Raw genomic sequence first — 21,594 nt, 5'->3', positions numbered from 1 at the left:
AAGGATTCAGGAAGCTCCATTATGTGATCAAGTACTCTGTTTCATTTTCTATGTACTGTTTGTCACAGTAGCTTTTACATCAGAGAGGATGGGAGAAGATACATAATTCAGACCCTGTGAGCGTTTTGGGCTGTCATAATTTTCACTTTTAATTGTAGAAGATCTTTCATTGGAGCTATATCTGTTGCATCATAGCTAGACCTTGTTGGCAGTGAGTGTATCGAGACACGTTCACACACGGGAGAACGCTACATCAGTGTGTTGCTTCTTTTTGCCTCTGGCCATTTCTGTCTGCACAGTATAAAGCTTTCCACATCTTCAGGAGGAAGAGTTCAGTCTCAAAGAGAGGCATTCGTTCAGTAGGACATGCATCTAATTGATTTATTTTCTGATGATTACGTTTCAGGTAACGTTTTAGGTAATATGCCAGGACTGGGAGTTTGCATACCCAAATTCATAGGGGGGTCTGAGCTGATTCTACAAATGTTACTACATTATTTTCCTGTAGTGCTTGAGGGGCTGAAAAACACATCACTTGTCACTTGATTGGGATCGAGTCCTCGGGAAAGCACAGAGATTAAGCAGGCCCAAGCAATAACTGACATGATTGGCATTTAATCCAGTCAACCCCAATGTCCCTAGCAGCTTAAGACCCATCCATGGGCTCAGGCCCAAGCCACCAGCCTGCACTCCCCCTCTTCCCCCAGCCCTCTTAGCGCTTTCCACGGGCCTGGGAGTGCCAGAGCCCTGGACGCTTTGGGTAGTGGACTGGTACTCTCACATCTAGAAAAGTGTCCGCTAGCGGAGTGTTTCAGGCAGTGGTCCCATATGGCACAGGGTTTGGGATAGGGGTCAAAATAGTGTCGCAGCTCCATGTGGTCCTGAATCTGCCCATCTGCTAGCTAGGACACCAATTGCATGCTCAGTTTCTCTCTCGCTGACGACTTTCAGCTGTGGGGGCTTCAGACTGACTCAGAAATACAGTATATCTGTATGTATCTGTCTGCTGTCAGTTTCTGACTGCTGCACAATGAAATCACTTGTGTCTAACACGATCATAGAATAATATCTGTATCTGTCACTAGACAGATGTCAGAATAAAACATTGGTGAACAAGATAGCATGGCAGAAAAATGATACCTGAGGTCAAAGCTATTCTGTGTTTCCCCATTTCATCTGATTGTTGTTTTGATACTGAGACAACTCAATAGGTTGATTACTATTTGCTCTGGTAGCGTACTGTACGAATCAATACCCAACAGACTCAGGCTTTTTTCCCCAGTTGCTTACTCCCTGTACTGCAGATGGTGCATTTCTCTGAACATCAAAGAGCAATTATTACTGTAATAATTATTGCATTGAGAATAATTGGCCTTATGCACTATTTATAGCTTCCCACTGGCCACAAACTGGTTGAATCAACAGTGTTTCAACATAATGTGTCAATGTATTGTGATGTGGAATCTACGTGGAAAATACTTTTATTACTTTTTTCAAATCCAATGTATGTTGTTTTGAGGGTGATATTTCCACCACAGGATAATGTAATAATGGTAACCACTTTTCAGCATACACAATCATTTTTGGGATAGGGGGCAGCATTTTCACTTTTGGATGAATAGCGTGCCCAGAGTGAACTGCCTCCTACTCTGTCCGAAGATTCGAATATATGCATATTATGATTAGTATTGGATAGAAAACACTGAAGTTTCTAAAACTGTTTGAATGATGTCTGTTAGTATAACAGAACTCATATGGCAGGCGAAAACCTGAGAAAAATCCAACCAGGAAGTGGGACATCTGAGGTTTATAATTTTTCAAAGCTTGGCCTACCGAATACACATTGAGATATGGATAAAGTTGCACTTCCTAGGGCTTCCACTAGATGTCAATGATCTTTAGAAACTGGTTTAAGGATTCTACTATAAAGGAGGGGATCATGAGAGCTCTTTGAGTCAGTGGTCTGGCAGAGAGCCTTGGTCTCCAAACAGAGTTACCTCATTCCAGTGCTTTTCTGAAGACAAAGGAATTCTCCGGATTTGAACATTATTGATGTTTTATGTTAAAAACATCCTAAAGATGTATTCCATACATCGTTTGACATGTTTCTAAAGGACTGTAACGGAACTTTTAGAGTTTTTGTCTGGATGAAGTGCCTGCGCATCATGAAGATGGATTACTGGGCTGAACAAGCTAACAACAAGTGGCAATTTGGACATAAATGATGGAACTTTATGGAACAAATCAGTAATTTATTGTTGACCTGGGATTCCTGGGAGTGCCTTCTGATGAAGATCATCAAAGGTAAGTGAATATTCATGGTGTTGTTTCTAACTTTGTTGGTTCCAAAATGGCGGATATTCCTCTGGCTTTTTCGGGTTCTGAGCGCCGTTCTCAGATTATGCTTTTTCCGAAATCTGACACAGTGGTTGCATTAAGGAGAAGTCTATCTTTAATTCTGTGAATAACACTTGTATCTTTTATCAATGTTTTATGAGTATTTCGGCAAAATCACCGGATGTTCGGGAATCAAAACATTGCTGCACGTAAGGTGCCAATGTAAACTGAGATTTTTAAATATAAATATGCACATTATCTAACAACATGATTAAATCAAATCAAATATATTTATATAGCCCTTCATACATCAGCTGATATCTCAAAGTGAGGACAGAAACCCAGCCTAAAACCCCAAACAGCAAGCAATGCAGGTGTAGAAGCACGGTGGCTAGTAAAAACTCCCTAGAAAGGCCCAAATCTAGGAAGAAACCTAGAGAGGAACCAGGCTATGAGGGGTGGCCAGTGCCGGGTGGAGATTATAACAGAACATGACCAAGATGTTCAAATGTTCATAGATGACCAGCATGGTCAAATAATAATAATCACAGTAGTTGTCGACCTAACATAATCATATGTTGTGCTTTAGCTGTAAAGCATTTTTGAAATCGGACACGATGGGTAGATTAACAAGATGTTTATCTTTCATTTGCTGTATTGGACTTGTTAATGTGTGAAAGTTACATATTTCTAAATAGTATTTTTGAATTTCGTGCGCTGCCTTTTCAGCGGAATGTTGTCGAGGGGGTTCCGCTAGCGGAACGCCTGCGCTAGACAGGATAACATATGTTTAATTTGTACCTTTGCAACAATGTTGTTACGGTTTTCTTCCGTCGCAGGAGAGTCGGACCAAAATGCAGCGTGGTTAGTTCGATACATATTTCATGAAGACAAAAACACGAACTATACAAAAACAATAAACGTAACGTGAAAACCGAAACAGCCTATCTTGTGCAAACAAACACAGAGACATGAACACTAAGGACAATCACCAAAGACATACTCAAAGAATATGGCTGCCTAAATATGGTTCCCAATCAGAGACAACGATAATCACCTGACTCTGATTGAGAACCGCCTCAGCCATAGACTATGCTAGACACCCCACAAAACCCCAAGACAAAAATGCACCACAATAACCCATGTCACACCCTGGCCTGACCAAATAAATGAAGACAAACATAATATACTTCGACCAGGGCATGACACAACTCCCCCCCCTAAGGTGCGGACTCCCGGACGCACATCAAAACAATAGGGAGGGTCCGGGTGGGCGTCTGTCCATGGTGGCGGCTCCGGCTCCGGCGCGGGACGTGGACCCCACTCTATCAATGTCTTAGTTCCCCCCCTCGCGTCCTAGGATAGTCCACCCTCGCCGCCGACCATGGCCTAGTAGTCCTCACCCAGAACCCCACTGGACAGAGGGGCAGCTCGGGACTGAGGGGCAGCTCGGGACTGAGGGGAAGCTCGGCACTGAGGGGAAGCTCGGCACTGAGGGGAAGCTCAGGCAGGTAGTTGGATCCGGCAGATCCTGGCTGGCGGATCTGGAAGAGTCTGGTTGACTGGCGGATCTGGAAGAGTCTGGTTGACTGGCAGATCTGGAAGAGTCTGGTTGACTGGCAGATCTGGAAGAGTCTGGTTGACTGGCAGATCTGGAAGAGTCTGGCTGACTGGCAGATCTGGAAGAGTCTGGCTGACTGGCGGATCTGGAAGAGTCTGGCTGACTGGCGGATCTGGAAGAGTCTGGCTGACTGGCAGATCTGGAAGAGTCTGGCTGACTGGCAGATCTGGAAGAGTCTGGCTGACTGGCAGATCTGGAAGAGTCTGGCTGACTGGCAGATCCTGACAGACTGAAAGATCTGGCTGCTCCATGCTGACTGGCGGCTCTGGCTGCTCCACGCTGACTGACAGCTCTGGCGGCTTCTTACAGACTGGCAGGTCTGGCGGCTCCGTGCAGACTGGCAGCTCCTTGCAGACTGGCAGCTCCTTGCAGACTGGCAGCTTCTTGCAGACTGGCAGCTCCTTGCAGACTGGCAGCTCCATGCAGACTGGCAGCTCTGGCTGCTCCATGCAGACTGGCAGCTCCATGCAGACTGGCATTTCCGGCTGCTCCATGCAGACTGGCAGCTCCGGCTGCTCCATGCAGACTGGCAGCTCCGGCTGCTCCATGCAGACTGGCAGCTCCGGCTGCTCCATGCAGACTGGCAGCTCTGGGTGCTCCATGCAGACTGGCAGCTCTGGCTGCTCCATGCAGACTGACAGCTCTGGCTGCTCCATGCAGACTGACAACTCTGGCTGCTCCATGCAGACTGGCAGCTCTGGCTGCTCCCTGCAGATTGGCAGCTCTGGCGGTGCTGGGCAGACTGGCGGCACTGGCGGCGCTGGGCAGACGGGTGGCTCAGGCGGCGCTGGGCAGACTAGCGACTCTGATGGCGCTGGGCAGACGGGAAGCTCTGGCAACGCTGGAGAGGAAGGCTCTGGCAGCGCTGGACTGAGGAGCTCTGGCAACTCTGGTATGAGGAGCTCTGGCGCCTCTGGAATGAGGAGCTCTGGCGCCTCTGGAATGAGGGGCGCTGGCGCCTCTGGAATGAGGAGCGCTGGCGCCTCTGGACTGAGGAGCGCTGGTGCCTCTGGACTGAGGAGCGGAAACTCTGGTAGCGCCGGACAGGCGGGAGCACCTGTGTTGATGGGACGGAGAGACAGCCTGGTGCGGGGTGCCGGCACTGGTGGTACCGGGCTGGGGACACGCACCTCAGGGCGAATGCCTTGCATACTACGCCAAATCAACTGCTCTCTCTCTTCACTCTCCCCCAATTCTATTAACAGCTCCTCGAGTCTCTCCTCATCTCCCATCCGTGCACACTCCTCCATTCTGTCCAATAATTCCTCGACCCTCTCAGACTCAGCACTCAGCTTCGCCAATAGCTCCGATAACATCCATGGCTCCTTACGGTAAACAGGGGGAGTTGGCTCAGGTCTGAACCCTGACTCTGCCACACTCTCCCTGAGCCCCCCCCCCCAATACATTTTTGGGGCTGACTCTCGGGCTTCCTTCTGCGCCGCCGTGCTTGTCTCTTCAACTCCATTCTCCTATAGCCCTCTTCGCACTGTTCCAGCGAATCCCAGGCGGGCTCCGGCACTCTCTCTGGTCGACTGCCCACCTGTCTATTTCCTCCCAAGTCGTATATTCCAACCTTGGTTGCTCCTGCTGCCGCTGCCTGTCACCACGCCGCTTGGTCCTGGTGTGTTGGGTGATTCTGTTACGGTTTTCTTCCGTCGAAGGAAAGTCGGACCAAAATGCAGCGTGGTTAGTTCGATACATATTTAATGAAGACAAAACCAGTACAAAAACAATAAACGTAACGTGAAAACCGAAACAGCCTATCTTGTGCAAACAAACACAGAGACATGACCACTAAGGACAATCACCCACGACATACTCAAAGAATATGGCTGCCTAAATATGGTTCCCAATCAGAGACAACGATAATCACCTGACTCTGATTGAGAACCGCCTCAGGCAGCCATAGACAAAAATGTCCGGATAGCCAGGGCACATGCCAACACTCAGACATTATTTACAAAAGTGCATTTGTCTTTAGTGAGTCCGCCAGGCCAGAGGCAGTAGGGATGACCACGTGTTCACTTGATAAGTATGTGACCATAGTTTGCTTTGTATGTTTCTATGTTTTGGTTGGTCAGGGTGTGAGCTGGGTGGGCATTCTATGTTTACATGTCTAGTTTGTCTAGTTCTATGTTTGGCCTGATATGGTTCTCAATCAGAGGCAGGTGTTCGTCATTGTCTCTGATTGGGAACCATATTTAGGTAGCCTGTTTGGTGTTGGGTTTTGTGGGTGATTGTCCTTAGTGTCTTGATGTCCTTGTTCTGTGTGTATGTGCACCAGTATTAGGCTGTTTCGGTTTTCGTTACATTTATTGTTTTGTAGTGTTTGTATTTAGATTCGTGTTACTTCAGTTTAATAAACATGGATCGCAATCTACACGCCGCATTTTGGTCCGAATCTCTTTCCCATACAGAAAATCGTGACAGAATCACCCACCACAACAGGACCAAGCGGCGTGGTAACGGGCAACGGAAAAAGCAGCAGCAGGAGAAGCAACAGATGCAGCAGAAACAGGAGCAGCAGCAGCAGCAGTGGGAGAGGCTGCACTACTTGGAAGAATGGACATGGGATGACGAATTGGATGGTAAAGGACCCTGGGCTCAGCCAGGAGAATATCGCCGCCCCAAGGAAGAACTGGAGGCGGCGAAAGCGGAGAGGCGCTGGTATGAGGAGGCAGCGCGGCGTCGTGGATGGAAGCCTGAGAGTCAGCCCCAAAAATTTCTTGGGGGGGGGGGCTCACAGGGAGTATGGCTACGCCAGGTAGGAGACCTGAGCCAACTTCCTGTGGTTACCGGGGGACGAGAGAGACCGGGCAGGCACCGTGTTATGCTGTGAAGCGCACGGTGTCCCCAGTGCGGGTGCATAGCCCGGTGCGGTACATTCCAGCTCCGCGTATCGGCCGGGCTAGAGTGAGCATCGAGCCAAGTACCATGAAGCCGGTTCTACGCATCTGGTCTCCAGTGCGTCTCCTTGGGCCGGCTTATATGGCACCAACCTTGCGCACGGTGTCCCCGGTTCGCCTGCATAGCCCAGTGCGGGCTATTCCACCTCGCTGCACTGGCATGGCGACCGGGACCATTCAACCGGGTAAGGTTGGGCAGGCTCGGTGGTCAAGAGCTCCAGTGCGCCTGCACGGCCCGGTCTATCCGTCACCACCTCCACGCACCAGCCCTCCGGTGGCAGCCCCCCGCACCAGGCTGTCTCTCCGGTCCATCCTTACAGGGGCTCCCTCCTCTCCAGCGCTGCCGGAGTCTCCCGCCTCCCCGGCGCTACCAGAGCCTTCCTCCTCTCCAGCGCCGCCTGAGCCACCCGTCTGCCCAGCGCCGCCTGAGCCACCCGTCTGCCCAGCCCCGCCAGTGCCGCCCGTCTGCCCAGCGCCGCCAGTGCCGCCCGTCTGCCCAGCGCCGCCAGTGCCGCCCGTCTGCCCAGTGCCGCCCGTCTGCCCAGCGCCGCCAGTGCCGCCCGTCTGCCAGGAGCCGCCAGTGCCGCCATTCAGCCAGGGGCCGCCAGTGCCGCCAGTCAGCCAGGGGCCGCCAGTGCCGCCAGTCAGCCAGGGGCCGCCAGAGCCCTCTGTCCCGAGCTGCCGCCCCTCTGTCCCGAGCTTCCGCCCCGTCCCCTCTCTGTCCAGAGCTTCCGCCCCTCTGCCCGTCTGCCAGGAGCCGCCAGTGCCGCCATTCAGCCAGGGGCCGCCAGTGCCGCCAGTCAGCCAGGGGCCGCCAGTGCCGCCAGTCAGCCAGGGGCCGCCAGAGCCCCTCTGTCCCGAGCTGCCGCCCCTCTGTCCCGAGCTTCCGCCCCTCTGTCCCGAGCTTCCGCCCCTCTGTCCAGAGCTTCCGCCCCTCTGTCCCGAGCTGCCGCCCCTCTGTCCCGAGCTGCCGCCCCTCTGTCCATTGAGAAGAGTTGCCATGGTGAGGAGGCCACGGAAGCGGACAAGGTGGGGGACTAAGACTACGGTGAAGTGGGAGCCACGTCCAGCACCAGAGCCGCCACCACGGACAGATGCCCACCCAGATCCTCCCCTATAGGTCCAGGTTTTGCGGCCGGAGTTCGCACCTTGGGGGGGAGCCATATTTAGGTAGCCTGTTTGGTGTTGGGTTTTGTGGGTGATTGTCCTTAGTGTCTTGATGTCCTTGTTCTGTGTGTATGTGCACCAGTATTAGGCTGTTTCGGTTTTCATTACGTTTATTGTTTTGTAGTGTTTGTATTTAGATTTGTGTTACTTCAGTTTAATAAACATGGATCGCAATCTACACGCCGCATTTTGGTCCGACTCTCTTTCCCATACAGAAAACCGTTACAATTTGACCATTTTCCTGTCCTGCTAAGCATTCAAAATGTAATAAGTGCTTTGGGTGTCAGGGAAAATTTATGGAGTAAAAAGTACAATATTTTCTTTAGGAATGTAGTGAATTAAAAGCAAAACTTGTCAATTATAAATAGTGAAGTATACTTTAACCTCTTGCTCCTACTTGAGACGCAGACGTCCCAACTAGAGCTCTGGAAATGCAAATGCGCTACGCTAAACGCTAATAGTATTAGTTAAAACGCAAACGTTCATTAAAATACACATGCTTGGTATTGAATTAAAGCTACACTCGTTGTGAATCCAGGCACCAAGTCAGATTTTTAAAATGCTTTTCGGCGAAAGCATGAGAAGCTATTATCTGATAGCATGTAACACCCCAAAAGACCCGTAGGGGATGTAAACAAAAGAATTAGCATAGTCGGCGCTACACAAACCGCACAATAAAATATAAAACATTCATTACCTTTGACCATCTTCTTTGTTGGCACTCCTTGATGTCCCATAATCAATACTGGGTCTTTTTTTCGATTAAATCAGTCCATATATAGCCTAGATATCGATCTATGAAGACTGTGTGATAAACGGAAAAAAATAGCGTTTCATAACGTAACGTCATTTTTTAAAAGTTAAAAAGTCGACGATAAACTTTCACAAAACACTTCGAAATACTTTTCTAATGCAACTTTAGGTATTAGTACACGTTAATAAGCGATAAAAATCATCAGGAGGCGATGTAAATTCGATAGCTGGTCGTCTGGAAAAAATGTCCGGAAAAACACCGGGCCAATACATCAAGTTGGTGGTCGGAGGGAATCGGTTCCCTTTGGTCGGTTCTACCAAGAATCAAATCCGAATCTAATGAGAAGACTCTATACATCCTGTGGAAGCTGTAGGTACTGCAACCTCGGCCTCATTTAATACGGTTCACCTTTAACAATGGGTTGAAGTGGCACATGGATATTTTTTTCCAGTGATCAGATTTTCCTGCGCTTTTCGATGAAACAGACGTTCTGTTATAGAACATTGGAATGTGAGATGTAATCTACACCACGATTTGGATGATAAAAACCCTCATAATTTAATTTAATGATTTTCAATTTGAGTGTCATTCTTTCTATATAGCCTTTCTCATTCTGAACATCTAATGCGAGTGGGATGGGTGTGGCTTTGTGACAATGTTCAAGAGCAGCTGCTCACTGATTAGACAGCTGCTCACCGATTTGATGCAGTTACACCACAGACACCGCCAAAAACATCAGCTATGCAGGTTTCGGCTATAGCCGATTGACTCTTGATCTGATTGAATCTAGGCCTAAATTGTTGTACAAGTACTAAATATCTGATATTTTATTCCCATTTAAACCTTGTGGTGGTTTTAAATTGTTGAAAGAACAGTTAAGACATTTAGATGATAACTACACATAAAATCAAACATGGTCTTGCCATTGGAACATGTTTGTGCTTTTAGATGATTGAAAGCATAGTAATACAGTGCATTTGGAAAGTATTCAGACCACTTGACATTTTTCCACATTTGTTACATTATAGGCTTTTCATTAAAAAAAAAGTTTTTTAAATGCCTCATCAATCTACACACAATACCCCATAATGACAAAGCAAAAACTCGGTTTTAGAAATTTTTGCAAATGTATTACAAATTAAAGCTGAAATATCACATTTACATAAGTATTCAGATACTTTACTCAGTACTTTGTTGAAGCCCCTTTGGCAGCGATTACAGCCTCGAGTCTTCTTGGGTTTTCACATTATTTCACGTGACATTTCAAGTGCAAAATTATGTGATTTTTCACAGGTGAAATCATGTGATTTCTGATTAAAATATCAAATATCAAAAATGTCTTATGGGAATATATGTCGTATGGATGTTTGCATGGTAATTTACTCAAACTGCTGCAATTAAATTGGTAAAATTAATACTGTTATATAACACGTACAACACCCTTTACTATCTCTACAACTTCTCGAGCTACCGCAACTCAACATGCCAATATTAGGCCATGATGACATATGGACTCTCTACGTTTCAGAGTCATTTGTTTAACTACCCACCGTGTACCCTCAAGACATACTCTAAAGTCTATGTAAATATTCAATAAGCATTAGCAATATGTAGGTCGCAAAGAAATGTTTGCGAATGTATTAAAAATAAAAAATGTATATGGAATTTACATAAGTATTCAGACCCTTTACTCAGTACTTTGGAACCTTTGGCAGCACCTCTGGCAGCGATTACAACCTTGAGTCTTCTTGGGTATGATGCTACAAGCTTGGCACACCTGTATTTGGGGAGTTTCTCCCATTCTTCCCTGCAGTTCCTCTCAAGCTCTGTCAGGTTGGATGGGGAACATAGCTGCACAGCTATTATCAGGTCTCTCCAGAGAAGTTCGATCAGGTTCAGGTCCCGGGCTCTGGCTGGGCCACAAGACATTCAGAGACTTGTCCCGAAGCCAATCCTGCATTGTCTTGGTTGTGTGCTTATGGTTGTAGTCCTATTGGAAGGTGAACCCTTGCCCCAGTCTGAGGTTCTCAGCGCTCTGGAGCAGGTTTTCATCAAGGATGTGCGTTCATCTTTCCCTCGATCCTGACTAGTCTCCATGTCCCTGCCGCTGAAAAACATCCCCACAGCATGGTGCTGCCTCCACCGTGCTTAACTGTAGGGATGGTGCCAGGTTTCCATCAAGAACCATCAATAGAAACAGGTATAACTTAACAAAGTACAGCTAGTTTGAAGTCTTTCCAGCTGCAGTTTGAAGTGATTGTGTTAGCTGCGTTGTGGCTGGCTCCTCTGAACAACATTGTCCTAATTAGAGAGCAGATTTTCTATGCCAGGTGAAATCGAGCATCATTACCTCATTGTTATGGATGTAAATGTCACTGGAAAACAGCTTAAACAAATGCAAATGAAGCTACTTCGTTGTTGTTCTGGCTGCACTGTTTGACTTGACTGTAAGTTAGCCGCAGTTTGCTAGCTAGCAAGCAAGGGATAAGAACATTGCAAGCCAGTATGGCAATGGAACATTTAGAACAAACATCTGGGTCACGTCTCTGGCAATGGAACCAATAAAACCAGCGACCAGCCGGCTTGTGTAGCAAGCCTAGATTTTTGTCAGGACTATATCTTGTGGAAGGATAAAATAGTATGAATAAATTAATCAAAATAACGTTTTTAATGACAATATGTCAATCATTATTTAAATATCTTGTTAACCCATTAAAAGTGATATTAAAAGTGTTTAAAGTCATAATGCCCTTGAAGCTGGTGTTTAGAGGATAATGTAAATTGGCACAGTTAACAACATCCGTGCCAATATATCCTCCCAACACCAGCTTCGAGGGCATTATCACTTAAATAGAGCACTACTTTTGACCACAGCCCTTTGGGCCCTTTACTCCCTGATTATTTATGAAGCCTGGCTGGAGAGTTGTTAGTCCATTTTTATTACCTTCCCCATCCTCTCACCCTCCAGGTAGTTTGTCCTCCCTCCTCTGACATGTTTTCTCTCTTTGACTACCTTTCCTTTCCTGTCTTCTTTACCTTTCCACCAATGCTATGTTCTCCTCCTATAGTCCCTGAGGCTCCCAGGAATATTAAGACCTGCTTTGGTCTGGCCGATGTAAACACGACTGCACTGGCTACACTCTCCACTGATGTTGGAGGTGTTTTTCTCCTTATTTGGGTCGTGTCTCTGAATGCCTGTTCATATTTATTCAGTATGGGTTGTGCCAGCCCACCAGCCACAGCTTCCCTACAGTTTCTCACTCTGTGCCTTAAGCATTATGCTGAGTTTGTCGAACCCTGAAACATCTGCTGTCATTACCAGATGAGATTTCAGTGCATAAAAAGCACCTTAATCAGCTGTTATGCAGCATTGTGTTCTGCACCAAGATGAGTATGCGGCACTGACATGAACAAGCTCAGATTGACACAAAGCAAATTGGTATACACTTTCATGCAGAGCATCGTAGAGAGAGAGAGAGATAGAGACAGACTTAAGTAAGTAAAATTCGAAATTGTGTTTTTTTTACATTGGATAAAAGTAGAGACTCAGAGCTACAACATGGTATATCATACATTGCATTTGAGGAACAATGGGAAAGTAATTCTGCTTTGAAAGTTAATCAACTTGTAAACTCACTTTTGAGAAAATTGCCTTTAACTGTTTTGGTATCTAGTGAAGAACTCTTCCTTGTCTACACCCATTCACCATTGTTCACACCCTCAAGCTTATGCCCCAACCATCTCGGAGCTCTCTCGGAGCTCACACTTGACGCTCTGGCCGATCATTTGTTTACCTCTGGATAAGATGAAAATAGCCTAACCAGCTGTGCTGGCAATAATTGAATTATGCATTTTTTGCAGACATTTACTGACACCGGCCATATTCAACAGGTGTTGTACACATGTCACGTAACATCAGCTAACGAGCCAGCCAGCTAACGTTAGCTATTTAAACAACAATGAACAAAGTCACAATGCCACAGTCCATGGAGCTCACCAACCAGGTTCAATGTTAGCTAGCTAACATTAAGCTCTAACTAGAAAAGCAAATGAATAATAACTTCAGCTAGGGAGCCAGCCAGCTAACTATATCAAGCTAGCTAACAGTACACTTTAGCTTGAAATGAAACCACTTTCTGTCAAAATTATAAACGTCTAATATCTGAAAATGTAGCTAGCTAATGCTAGACTATCTGACTTGTATACATTATCATACATGATGCACCCGTCTCCCTGTCAGGAATGCCCTACCATGGTTGCCCTTAGTTTGAAGAGTTAATCCGGATACTGTTTTTTTCTCCATCTCTTTAACTATCATACTCTAATTCCACTGTTTTCAAAACTTGATCCTCCAGAAAGAGGATAGCAACACTTATGCAGCTCTACTACACAATACATTTTTAAACAAGCGGCGTTTGTCAGAATTACCAACACAGACTGACAAGTTCAAATAGACAGAAGCCATCTGTATGGCAGACCAATCTGAACTCCTGTCTCGGCATGTCCAGCCCAATCATGGCTAGTGGGAAGGTTGCTTACTTTTTTTGTGGCTTAACCAACAAGGCTCGTAATTTAACAATTGTATTCATATTTACAGATGGCATACACATTTGTTATTAAGGCACATTAAAGTTGACATGTTTGAGAAGGCATTTCTGCCATAAAACACACTCTGATACAAAAAATATTCAAAAGGCTCTCCTGTGAAGTTATGGCTTGCAACAGATGCCTTGTTTTCCGAATCTGGTAAAATTTGTTATACAGAAATGACAGTGTGTATTGAGCTACCACCATATAATGGTACACCTAAATATCATATTATGAAAAGTGTTTGACACCTGTCCCCTTAGAACCATGGCCAAACTTTGTAATATAAACAAAATTACAAGACATCTGAGAGTCATGTCTTGTTTTCAAACTCTTGAATCTGGTCCAGACGTGTCCTTAACCTTATTAAAACAACTTTGACTTCTCTGCACCTCAGGACGACACTCATGTCACCAAGCAACGCACCTGTGGTGGTGACACAATTAAAATATTACCCTCCACATCATAAAAAATTAAATATATGCAGAAGGAGAACTTCAACCCAATAACAGTTCTCTTTTTTTCATTCTGCCAGAGTCAATACCGTTTATCTGTTTGTCATGTTTACGACGGCCTTGACAACTAGTAACTTTCCGAGGGAGTCTCTTACGGTTCCCAATCTGCGCCAGCAGCTCGGTGAGCCATATGTTCTTTGATTATGGGAGGTGATGTGTGAGAATGCTGTCAGCCGGCTGCGTGGTGTTATCTGAGGCAGACACGGTGGGTCAAGGCTTGGCACCGAGGGCCGACACATGCTAATGAACTTATCTCATTAAATATGCATCAAGCGCCCTCCAGGAACGCACAGCGGAGCGTAGACAAAATTCTCAGGAATTATGGGAACAGTCATTTCCCATTATGTCTCTGTTAAATAAGGAGTGACCTGTCTGATCAATGGGCTGACCTCAACGAGATAGTTCCTCCTGATTCTGCAAGGGAACTTTGCAGATTACTTTAGACTTTTAAGATACTGCAGTGACAGTTTCAACTTGAATGCCCGGGTGTATGGGGGTGTAACCTTGGTATAATATGCTCCCGCTGACGCCAATGTTACAAGTCTATGAAATTAATCAAAGACAATGATGTCAATGAGGGTTGTGGTTATGCAATTAAAGTCTCGGTGCTCACGTTATTATATCACTCATAACTACATTAGGAAGGAACAAAAGAGAGTTTGTGTGACAGGTGTTGAATCATCCTAAACTAAGTTGTCTCCTTTGTTGATGAACAATTCAGAGTATATTTCCCATGGCTTTTACTCCTACTCCCACTCTTAATACGGGTGTATTATTGACTTCTAGTTTATTATTTTGGCATCCAATGGCTTAAATGCTACTACAAGAAAATATTAACATTTATATCGGCACCATTGCATTTCATCACATTGTAACAAGACCTTAGCTCAGTTGAAGCATAAAGTATTTCAGCAACTTACAGTTGAACGCTTGAGTGTTTTAAATGGTTTTCCCATGGTATAAATGATGTTAATGGTTACTCAATTTATGATTGGCAATGAACACATTCGGTTAATTCTCATTTATACGGCTCTGTAATCAAATCAATTGTTCACTCATTTATATATTGCTAAAGTTGGGTTAAAATGATTTGTCCCACTTGCCCAGAACAACAGTATTTTGTTTGTATTTTCTAGGTTTTGTGAAATCCAATCTTTTAATTGCTTAACTGGTTTCATGATTGGGCCTAATTAGCTCAAATGTTATTTTATTCAGGGTGCTGTCCATCTGGATTCAATTGGATAATGTACAGCACATATACTGAAGATTGTCAAGTTCAACGTAAATGTACTGTTTGTGGGTAAAGGGTTCTGAGCTAATACATAAATATCTACACAACAAATTCTCCAGTGTAAAAAAACAACAATAATTTTACACTGAGTGTTAAACCAACACTGAAAGTGTTGTCTGTGAACCCATATAGACACCGGAACAATGTTAACTTACCACACTGCTTAGAGTAAAGCCTTTTTCAAATATTTCCAAGAGTGTCTTGCTTTTCGAGTAAATTATATTTACCACCCATGACTGTATTTGTTAGTGACAGAGACATGGTTGTTGTATCCATTTTCTAGAAAAGCAAACCGCTTGAATACATGTGATTGAAAATAATAAAAGTTGAAAATCCCCACACTGGCTGGATTCCAAAGTAAATTATATATCAGCTTGCAAACCAGCATGTGATGAGCAGGCTTGACGTAGCCTGTAAACTATGAGTTTCAGTCCATTGTATTACAATTCTCAGTGTAATGGTACTCTTTATGGTCATTCTTTGTAGCTTCAGCAATGAGTACATAATTATACCTCAAAACTCCTGCCTGTCAAAGGATTTCAGATTCCCTGCTTTTTTTGAGGAAACTACCAACCAGGAAAAATGATAATGATGGGTGTAGCTTTGGTTCAAAGTGATGTGTAGAAGTTTCAGGCCCATGTATTAGGGACCAACTAGGCCCTCAAAATAAGGCTTTATGAACAACGTATAGTTTGTGTTAAATATACAGCATATTATATATATATTTTTTGTGTTAACATATTCGCTTAGGATCGAGGGTATTTCAATTCATTATTGTACTTCGTATACAAATTTTAAGTTAACACAATGCAATTAAACTACACTACTAGCGCATGGCCATGTTGATTGGATAAGCGTTGTAAAGCATTTCTTAGCGTGGGTGATATGAAAGCAGGATTAAATAATATTTCTCATGTATTAGTTAATGTGAATACCGGACTGTGATAATTGGAGGAATGAGAGACACTGGAAAACAAACACAGTATTGGCTTTCTCTGTTGACACTGGTTTGATATGTTTTCTTTCTGTTATTGTTGACACTGGTCTGATATGTTGTGTTTTTTGTTTTTAATCGGGCATCGCCGAGGTCTACTAAGCCCACATCCAATTGCACACAGACTGTTATTTAAGTGCACAGAACAGCAGATAGCTTATCTGATGGGTTTATTTAGTTTTTTTGGGGAGAAGACTCCAGATGTATCCCAAATGGTACGCTATTTCCTATTTAGTGTCCATAGGGCTCTGGCCAAAAATAGTTCACTATGAAGGGAATAGGGTGCTATTTGGGATGCACAACAACTTTTCATTCCAATGTGTAATTGGAATGATTTGGGAGGCAGTGGAACAAGTAATGGCCTCTATTCTTCAAGTTGTTTTTATGTGGCACACTGCTTTGCCAAAAATAGACATCCTCAATTAAATTGTGGCGGCTCCCTTTTATAACAAAAGAAGGGAAATCTACTGTTCGTTTTATAAATTATGTCGCAATCTTTATTCCTTACGGTTGGTGTGAATTTAGACCTTTGATGTATTATTTCACCATGAAGGTCTGTGATAAAAGAAAATGCATAGTTTCTCTATTCCATCATAGGTAGTAGCCACCTGCTAACCTATGGTGTGGTCCGTGCAAACCTGGAAACATGATAAGATTGTACCTTTGGCATGTGTTCACTTCAAAAGGCTATTATCAAGAGCTTTTGAAACTATCAGGAGGCAACAGGTATCAAGTGATGCTTGCTGAAAAGGACACTTCTACTATGCACTTTGTTACATTATTTAACAAATATCCTGGATGGGTAAAGCAGGAATGATAGAAAAATAGATATACATTCAAGCATGTATGGCACATTTAATCTTCTACTTTCAGATAGGCACACACCCGCATTTGGAATTCTAAACCAGCTCCAATAGCTTGAATGGCATTTCAATGAAAATACAGTGGAAACAGTAAAGTAGGTAGAAAATATAATATCGGGACAAATAAAATATTCAATTGGACGGGAGCTGGGAGTTGAAATATTTGTTGTTAATCTCCAAAGTGTTCATTCACTCGGGCTCCTGAGTGGCGCAGCGGTCTAAAGCACTGCATCTCAGTGCAAGAGGCCTCACTACAGTCCCTGGTTTGAGTTCAGGCTGTATCACATTCGGCCGTGATTGGGAGTCCCATAGGGCAGCGCACAATTGGCCAAGCATCGTCAAGGTTTGGCCTGGGTAGGCAGTCGTTGTCTTATAAGAATTTGTTCTTAACTGACTTGCCTAGTTAATTAAAAAATGTAAATAAATAAAAGGTGTGTATAGCTGTCAAATTACAGAATTGTGATTGTTATGGCATAATTATAAGATCATCCATAGTCATTTCTTTCCATACTCTGTTATACTCAAGGTGACATTTTGACCAAAAATGCAGAAAGTTTTTCTTCAAAATTAGTTGCTCTCTTTTGACACAAGCATTCTTTTCTGTGTGTTGTGTAATTGGGGCCTATTAACATTATTCAACAGGTGACAGAGATAAAGGATACAGGCGAAGGAGCTTAACATTTCTTTCTGATTTCTCTCCTCCAGGTGATGAGCTCCATTAATCGTTGAACGTGACAGGCGACCCACCCTGGCCAGCGGCTCATAATCTTGGCTGTGTCCAGTCCATTCCTTCACCACGGTTTCAGCATCCCTTCCTCTTTCAGTTGTGATCTGGCTTTCCATTTGTTGGGACTTTAACTTGGAGACCTCAAACTCACAGACCGCCAATGCTTACAAGGAACTGCCTGCTACTGTTCCTTTGGTTTGTCTTCGACAAAGGCTCCCTGTCTCCTGTACGCCCGCCAGGCGCACCGCTGAGCAGGGGGAGTCTGGGAAAGGAGCATCCCAGGAGCCTGGTGGGCCCGATGAGAAATGGGGCATCTGGGTTTCAGAGAGTCAAGAGGGGCTGGGTATGGAACCAGTTCTTTGTGCTGGAGGAGTACATGGGGTCAGACCCACAGTACGTGGGCAAGGTAAGGATGCTTTGCGTTGTTATTAATTGCATGGGAGCGTGTCATAAATCATAGAGCTAAGAGCTCGGGAGAAATTGATGAGAATGAAAGAGGGATGGAGTTGAGAAGGAAGAGCTACGTTGGTAGTGGTACCAGGAGTAGAGCATGTTTGAATTATAGAGTTTTATGTCCCTTGACATAGCCCGCTATTACCAATTGTCAATCTTTTACTTCGCTTCGCTCCTGAAGCTACATCTGACCATTTTAATCTCATGATGGGTTGTGTTTGGAAAACGTCTCTTTTCATGAGTGTATTAGGATATGAATGAAAGAAAAATCAATTAAAAATGTCTTTCTTTTTGAGATTTATGCCAATGTTTCAATGTCGGGCAGACACTTTTTATTGCAACTACACACAGCATTCGTGTGGTGAATGGATCAATGACCCGGCAGGAATACATTTAAATTATGGCTCTTGTAAATCTGTCAGAACATCCTAGTTACTAGGGAGGGAGGATTCTGACAGCAGTAAAAGACAGAGGACACGCAACTCCTAGACTTAAGCCGGGTGGAGACTACACGACATTCAAAATCCTAACAGCAATGAGCCTCTCATGTTAAACAACCATCTATCCTGTAGTTTTTTGTGTTGCCAACGTAATGGTGAGCACACTAAACGATGTGGCACAGACGGTGGTCACACACTAAAATATTCTTTACTTGGTCGCGAGGATTCTCAATGACATGCTGTCTCGCAAAAAAAAATGTGATAAGAATAAATGTAGCAACCAGTTGTGGCTCAAAGCAGCCTCATAAACATTCAGTCAGACATTCAAACTTGCCATACAGAGTTGAAATATCTAGCCACCATTTTGAATTTAATAACATTGCTTGTGAACCTCAGATCTGTAACGATTTGACGCTTTGGTTAAAGGCAAGTACCAACGCATACTAGTAGTAATTGCTCCTGCTCGAGAGTCCACACATTCTGGGTGATGTGAAACAACGTCATCTCACTGGGTTTTTTTCCCTGGCAAGCTATCATTGGCTATTGCTGATCACCGTTCTAAAAACTTGTCGTTGCACATCTCACACTACACGAGCATTTGTGCCAATAAAATCAACGTTTGAAAATTTCAGGTCTGGGACTGCTCAAAGATGAGATCCGGAGCTCTCAGATTGCATCTCTGACCCGCTCACATTAAACAAGTGTCGGTGATGGCCACATGCCCTGAGTAGGCAATGACATGGGGATTTTGTCTCCGATCTTAAAACTAGTTTGGGACAGCTAAATTGGGGCCAAAATCATGTAGTGTACACCTGGCCTTATTGAACTGAATTGCATGAAGACTGCAATTCACAATATGTTTTTTTCTCCTTGCTCTGGCTTAAGACATCCTTTAACTAAACTCAGAGGGGTTTTAAGGCTGAAGTTGTAATTTGGCACCCCTAGCTTAGGCAGGATGATAGTAAGACTGACTTATCTACCCCGGTGCCACTGCAATCAGCCCTGACGTGCTGCACTGTTTGTGAAAGTCTCACAGGCTAAAGCAGCCCTGGTACTGTCTGTCTGCTGCACTCCAAAATCACTTAATCCCTGGCCGCTGCACCGCTTCAAAATAATTGACTGATTCTCTGCCATATCAAAGGCATTTGGAGATCAAGTCCCTCGACCTTCCGTAGGACAATCTTAAAGAGGGATAATCTGCTGCAACCAAATAAATAGTGTCACGGGATGAGAGACCCATTGTCTAGGTATGCTACCTAGACAATGGACACTTGATTAACTGGGTGTCAGACAGTGGCTTTTCTTGCAGGGATTTAGATCAAGCACAGTCTTCGTATAGATACTGTATCCATAATATATCCATAATTATGGTTTATTGTTTTACTGTTTTATTTTCCAGAGTGTAATTGACCAGAGTGGGCTGTAATGCTGCTGGAATTAATGTCTATAATACATCAAGACTAGACTTTGCAGCAATACATTTACATCAGAACACAAACATAATTACTATGCATTCAATTCTAGAATAGAGTTTACCAACATCCAACAACCAGCTTGTTTATGCACTTCGCCTAGCTACTTGTACTAACAGACACAGGATGAGCAGCAGAGAAGAGACCTGGGTTGCATCCCAAATGGCATCCTATTCCCTATATAGTGCTCTAGTTTTAACCAGGGCTCACAGTGTGCACCAGATATGGAATAGGGTACAATTTGGTAAGTAGACCAGGTCTCCTCTCTGCTGCTCAAATCAAATTTTATTTGTCACATGTGCTGAACCAACAATGCAGTTGAAGAAATATAGTTAATGTGGTATTTACTAAATAAAATAAAGTAAAAATATCTAAATAATCAAAAATTAATATAATACATTTACATAAATCAAATCAAATCAAATCTATTTATATAGCCCTTCGTACATCAGCTGATATCTCAAAGTGCTGTACAGAAACCCAGCCTAAAACCCCAAACAGCAAGCAGTGCAGGTGTAGAAGCACGGTGGCTAGGAAAAACTCCCTAGAAAGGCCAAAACCTAGGAAGAAACCTAGAGAGGAACCAGGCTATGTGGGGTGGCCAGTCCTCTTCTGGCTGTGCCAGGTGGAGATTATAACAGAACATGGCCAAGATGTTCAAATGTTCATAAATGACCAGCATGGTCGAATAATAATAAGGCAGAACAGTTGAAACTGGAGCAGCAGCACAGTCAAGTGGAAGTTGAAACTGGAGCAGCAGCATGGCCAGGTGGACTGGGGACAGCAAGGAGTCATCATGTCAGGTAGTCCTGGGGCATGGTCCTAGGGCTCAGGTCAGTTGAAACTGGAACAGCAGCATGGCCAGGTGGACTGGGGACAGCAAGGAGTCATCATGTCAGGTAGTCCTGGGACATGGTCCTACATAACAATAATGATGCTATATACAGGGGGTACCGGTGCCCAGTCAATGTGCAGGGGTACAGGTTGGTCGAGGTAATTTGAAAAGTGACTATGCATAGATAATAAACGTCTGCTGCTACTCGCTGATTTTTTTTGTGGGGGGTTTTACGGTTTCTTGGTCAGTGACTAGGAGTTTCTTGTTTATTTCTAAATCATATCTTAAATGCGACTTTGATTATACCCCTGCTTACACATAGATGATTCCATCTTGTGAATGTTCTCCATGGGTTAGGTTGAGGAGGGACTCTTGGACATGTTCACTCCAAATTAAGTATGATGAATAGGTTGTGTCATCTTGCCCTGCTGATAATCTCAGATGATATCATCAAGGCTTCATGGGAAAACGTTTTTGGGATGTCATGAATTCACAACTTGGGGAGGCTTTATGAGGAAAATTCAAAGCTGCTGTGATTTATTCTTAATATCTGAATTAATTTACAGAATGGGTTCTGCTTTCTAACTTAGACGAGACATCGAAATTGGTCCAAGAGAAGTGTGCTTGCCAAG

At 44.3% G+C, this 21,594-nt stretch overlaps 1 protein-coding gene across 1 annotated transcript in view; it reads left to right on the top strand.

Annotated features, from left to right (window-relative positions):
* Positions 1 to 21,594, top strand: part of LOC112215608 (cadherin-12-like) — a 207,253-nt gene that overhangs the window by 63,923 nt on the left and 121,736 nt on the right. The window contains exon 2 of the mRNA XM_024374772.2: positions 17,741 to 18,168. Within this exon, the coding sequence (XP_024230540.1) occupies positions 17,923 to 18,168 (246 nt within the window). The 5' untranslated portion in view covers positions 17,741 to 17,922. The remainder of the gene's footprint in view (positions 1 to 17,740; positions 18,169 to 21,594) is intronic.

The sequence above is a fragment of the Oncorhynchus tshawytscha genome, linkage group LG16 (assembly GCF_018296145.1).
Source record: "Oncorhynchus tshawytscha isolate Ot180627B linkage group LG16, Otsh_v2.0, whole genome shotgun sequence".
Taxonomy (NCBI): Eukaryota; Metazoa; Chordata; class Actinopteri; order Salmoniformes; family Salmonidae; genus Oncorhynchus; species Oncorhynchus tshawytscha.
This window is presented reverse-complemented; position numbering and strand designations above follow the sequence as displayed.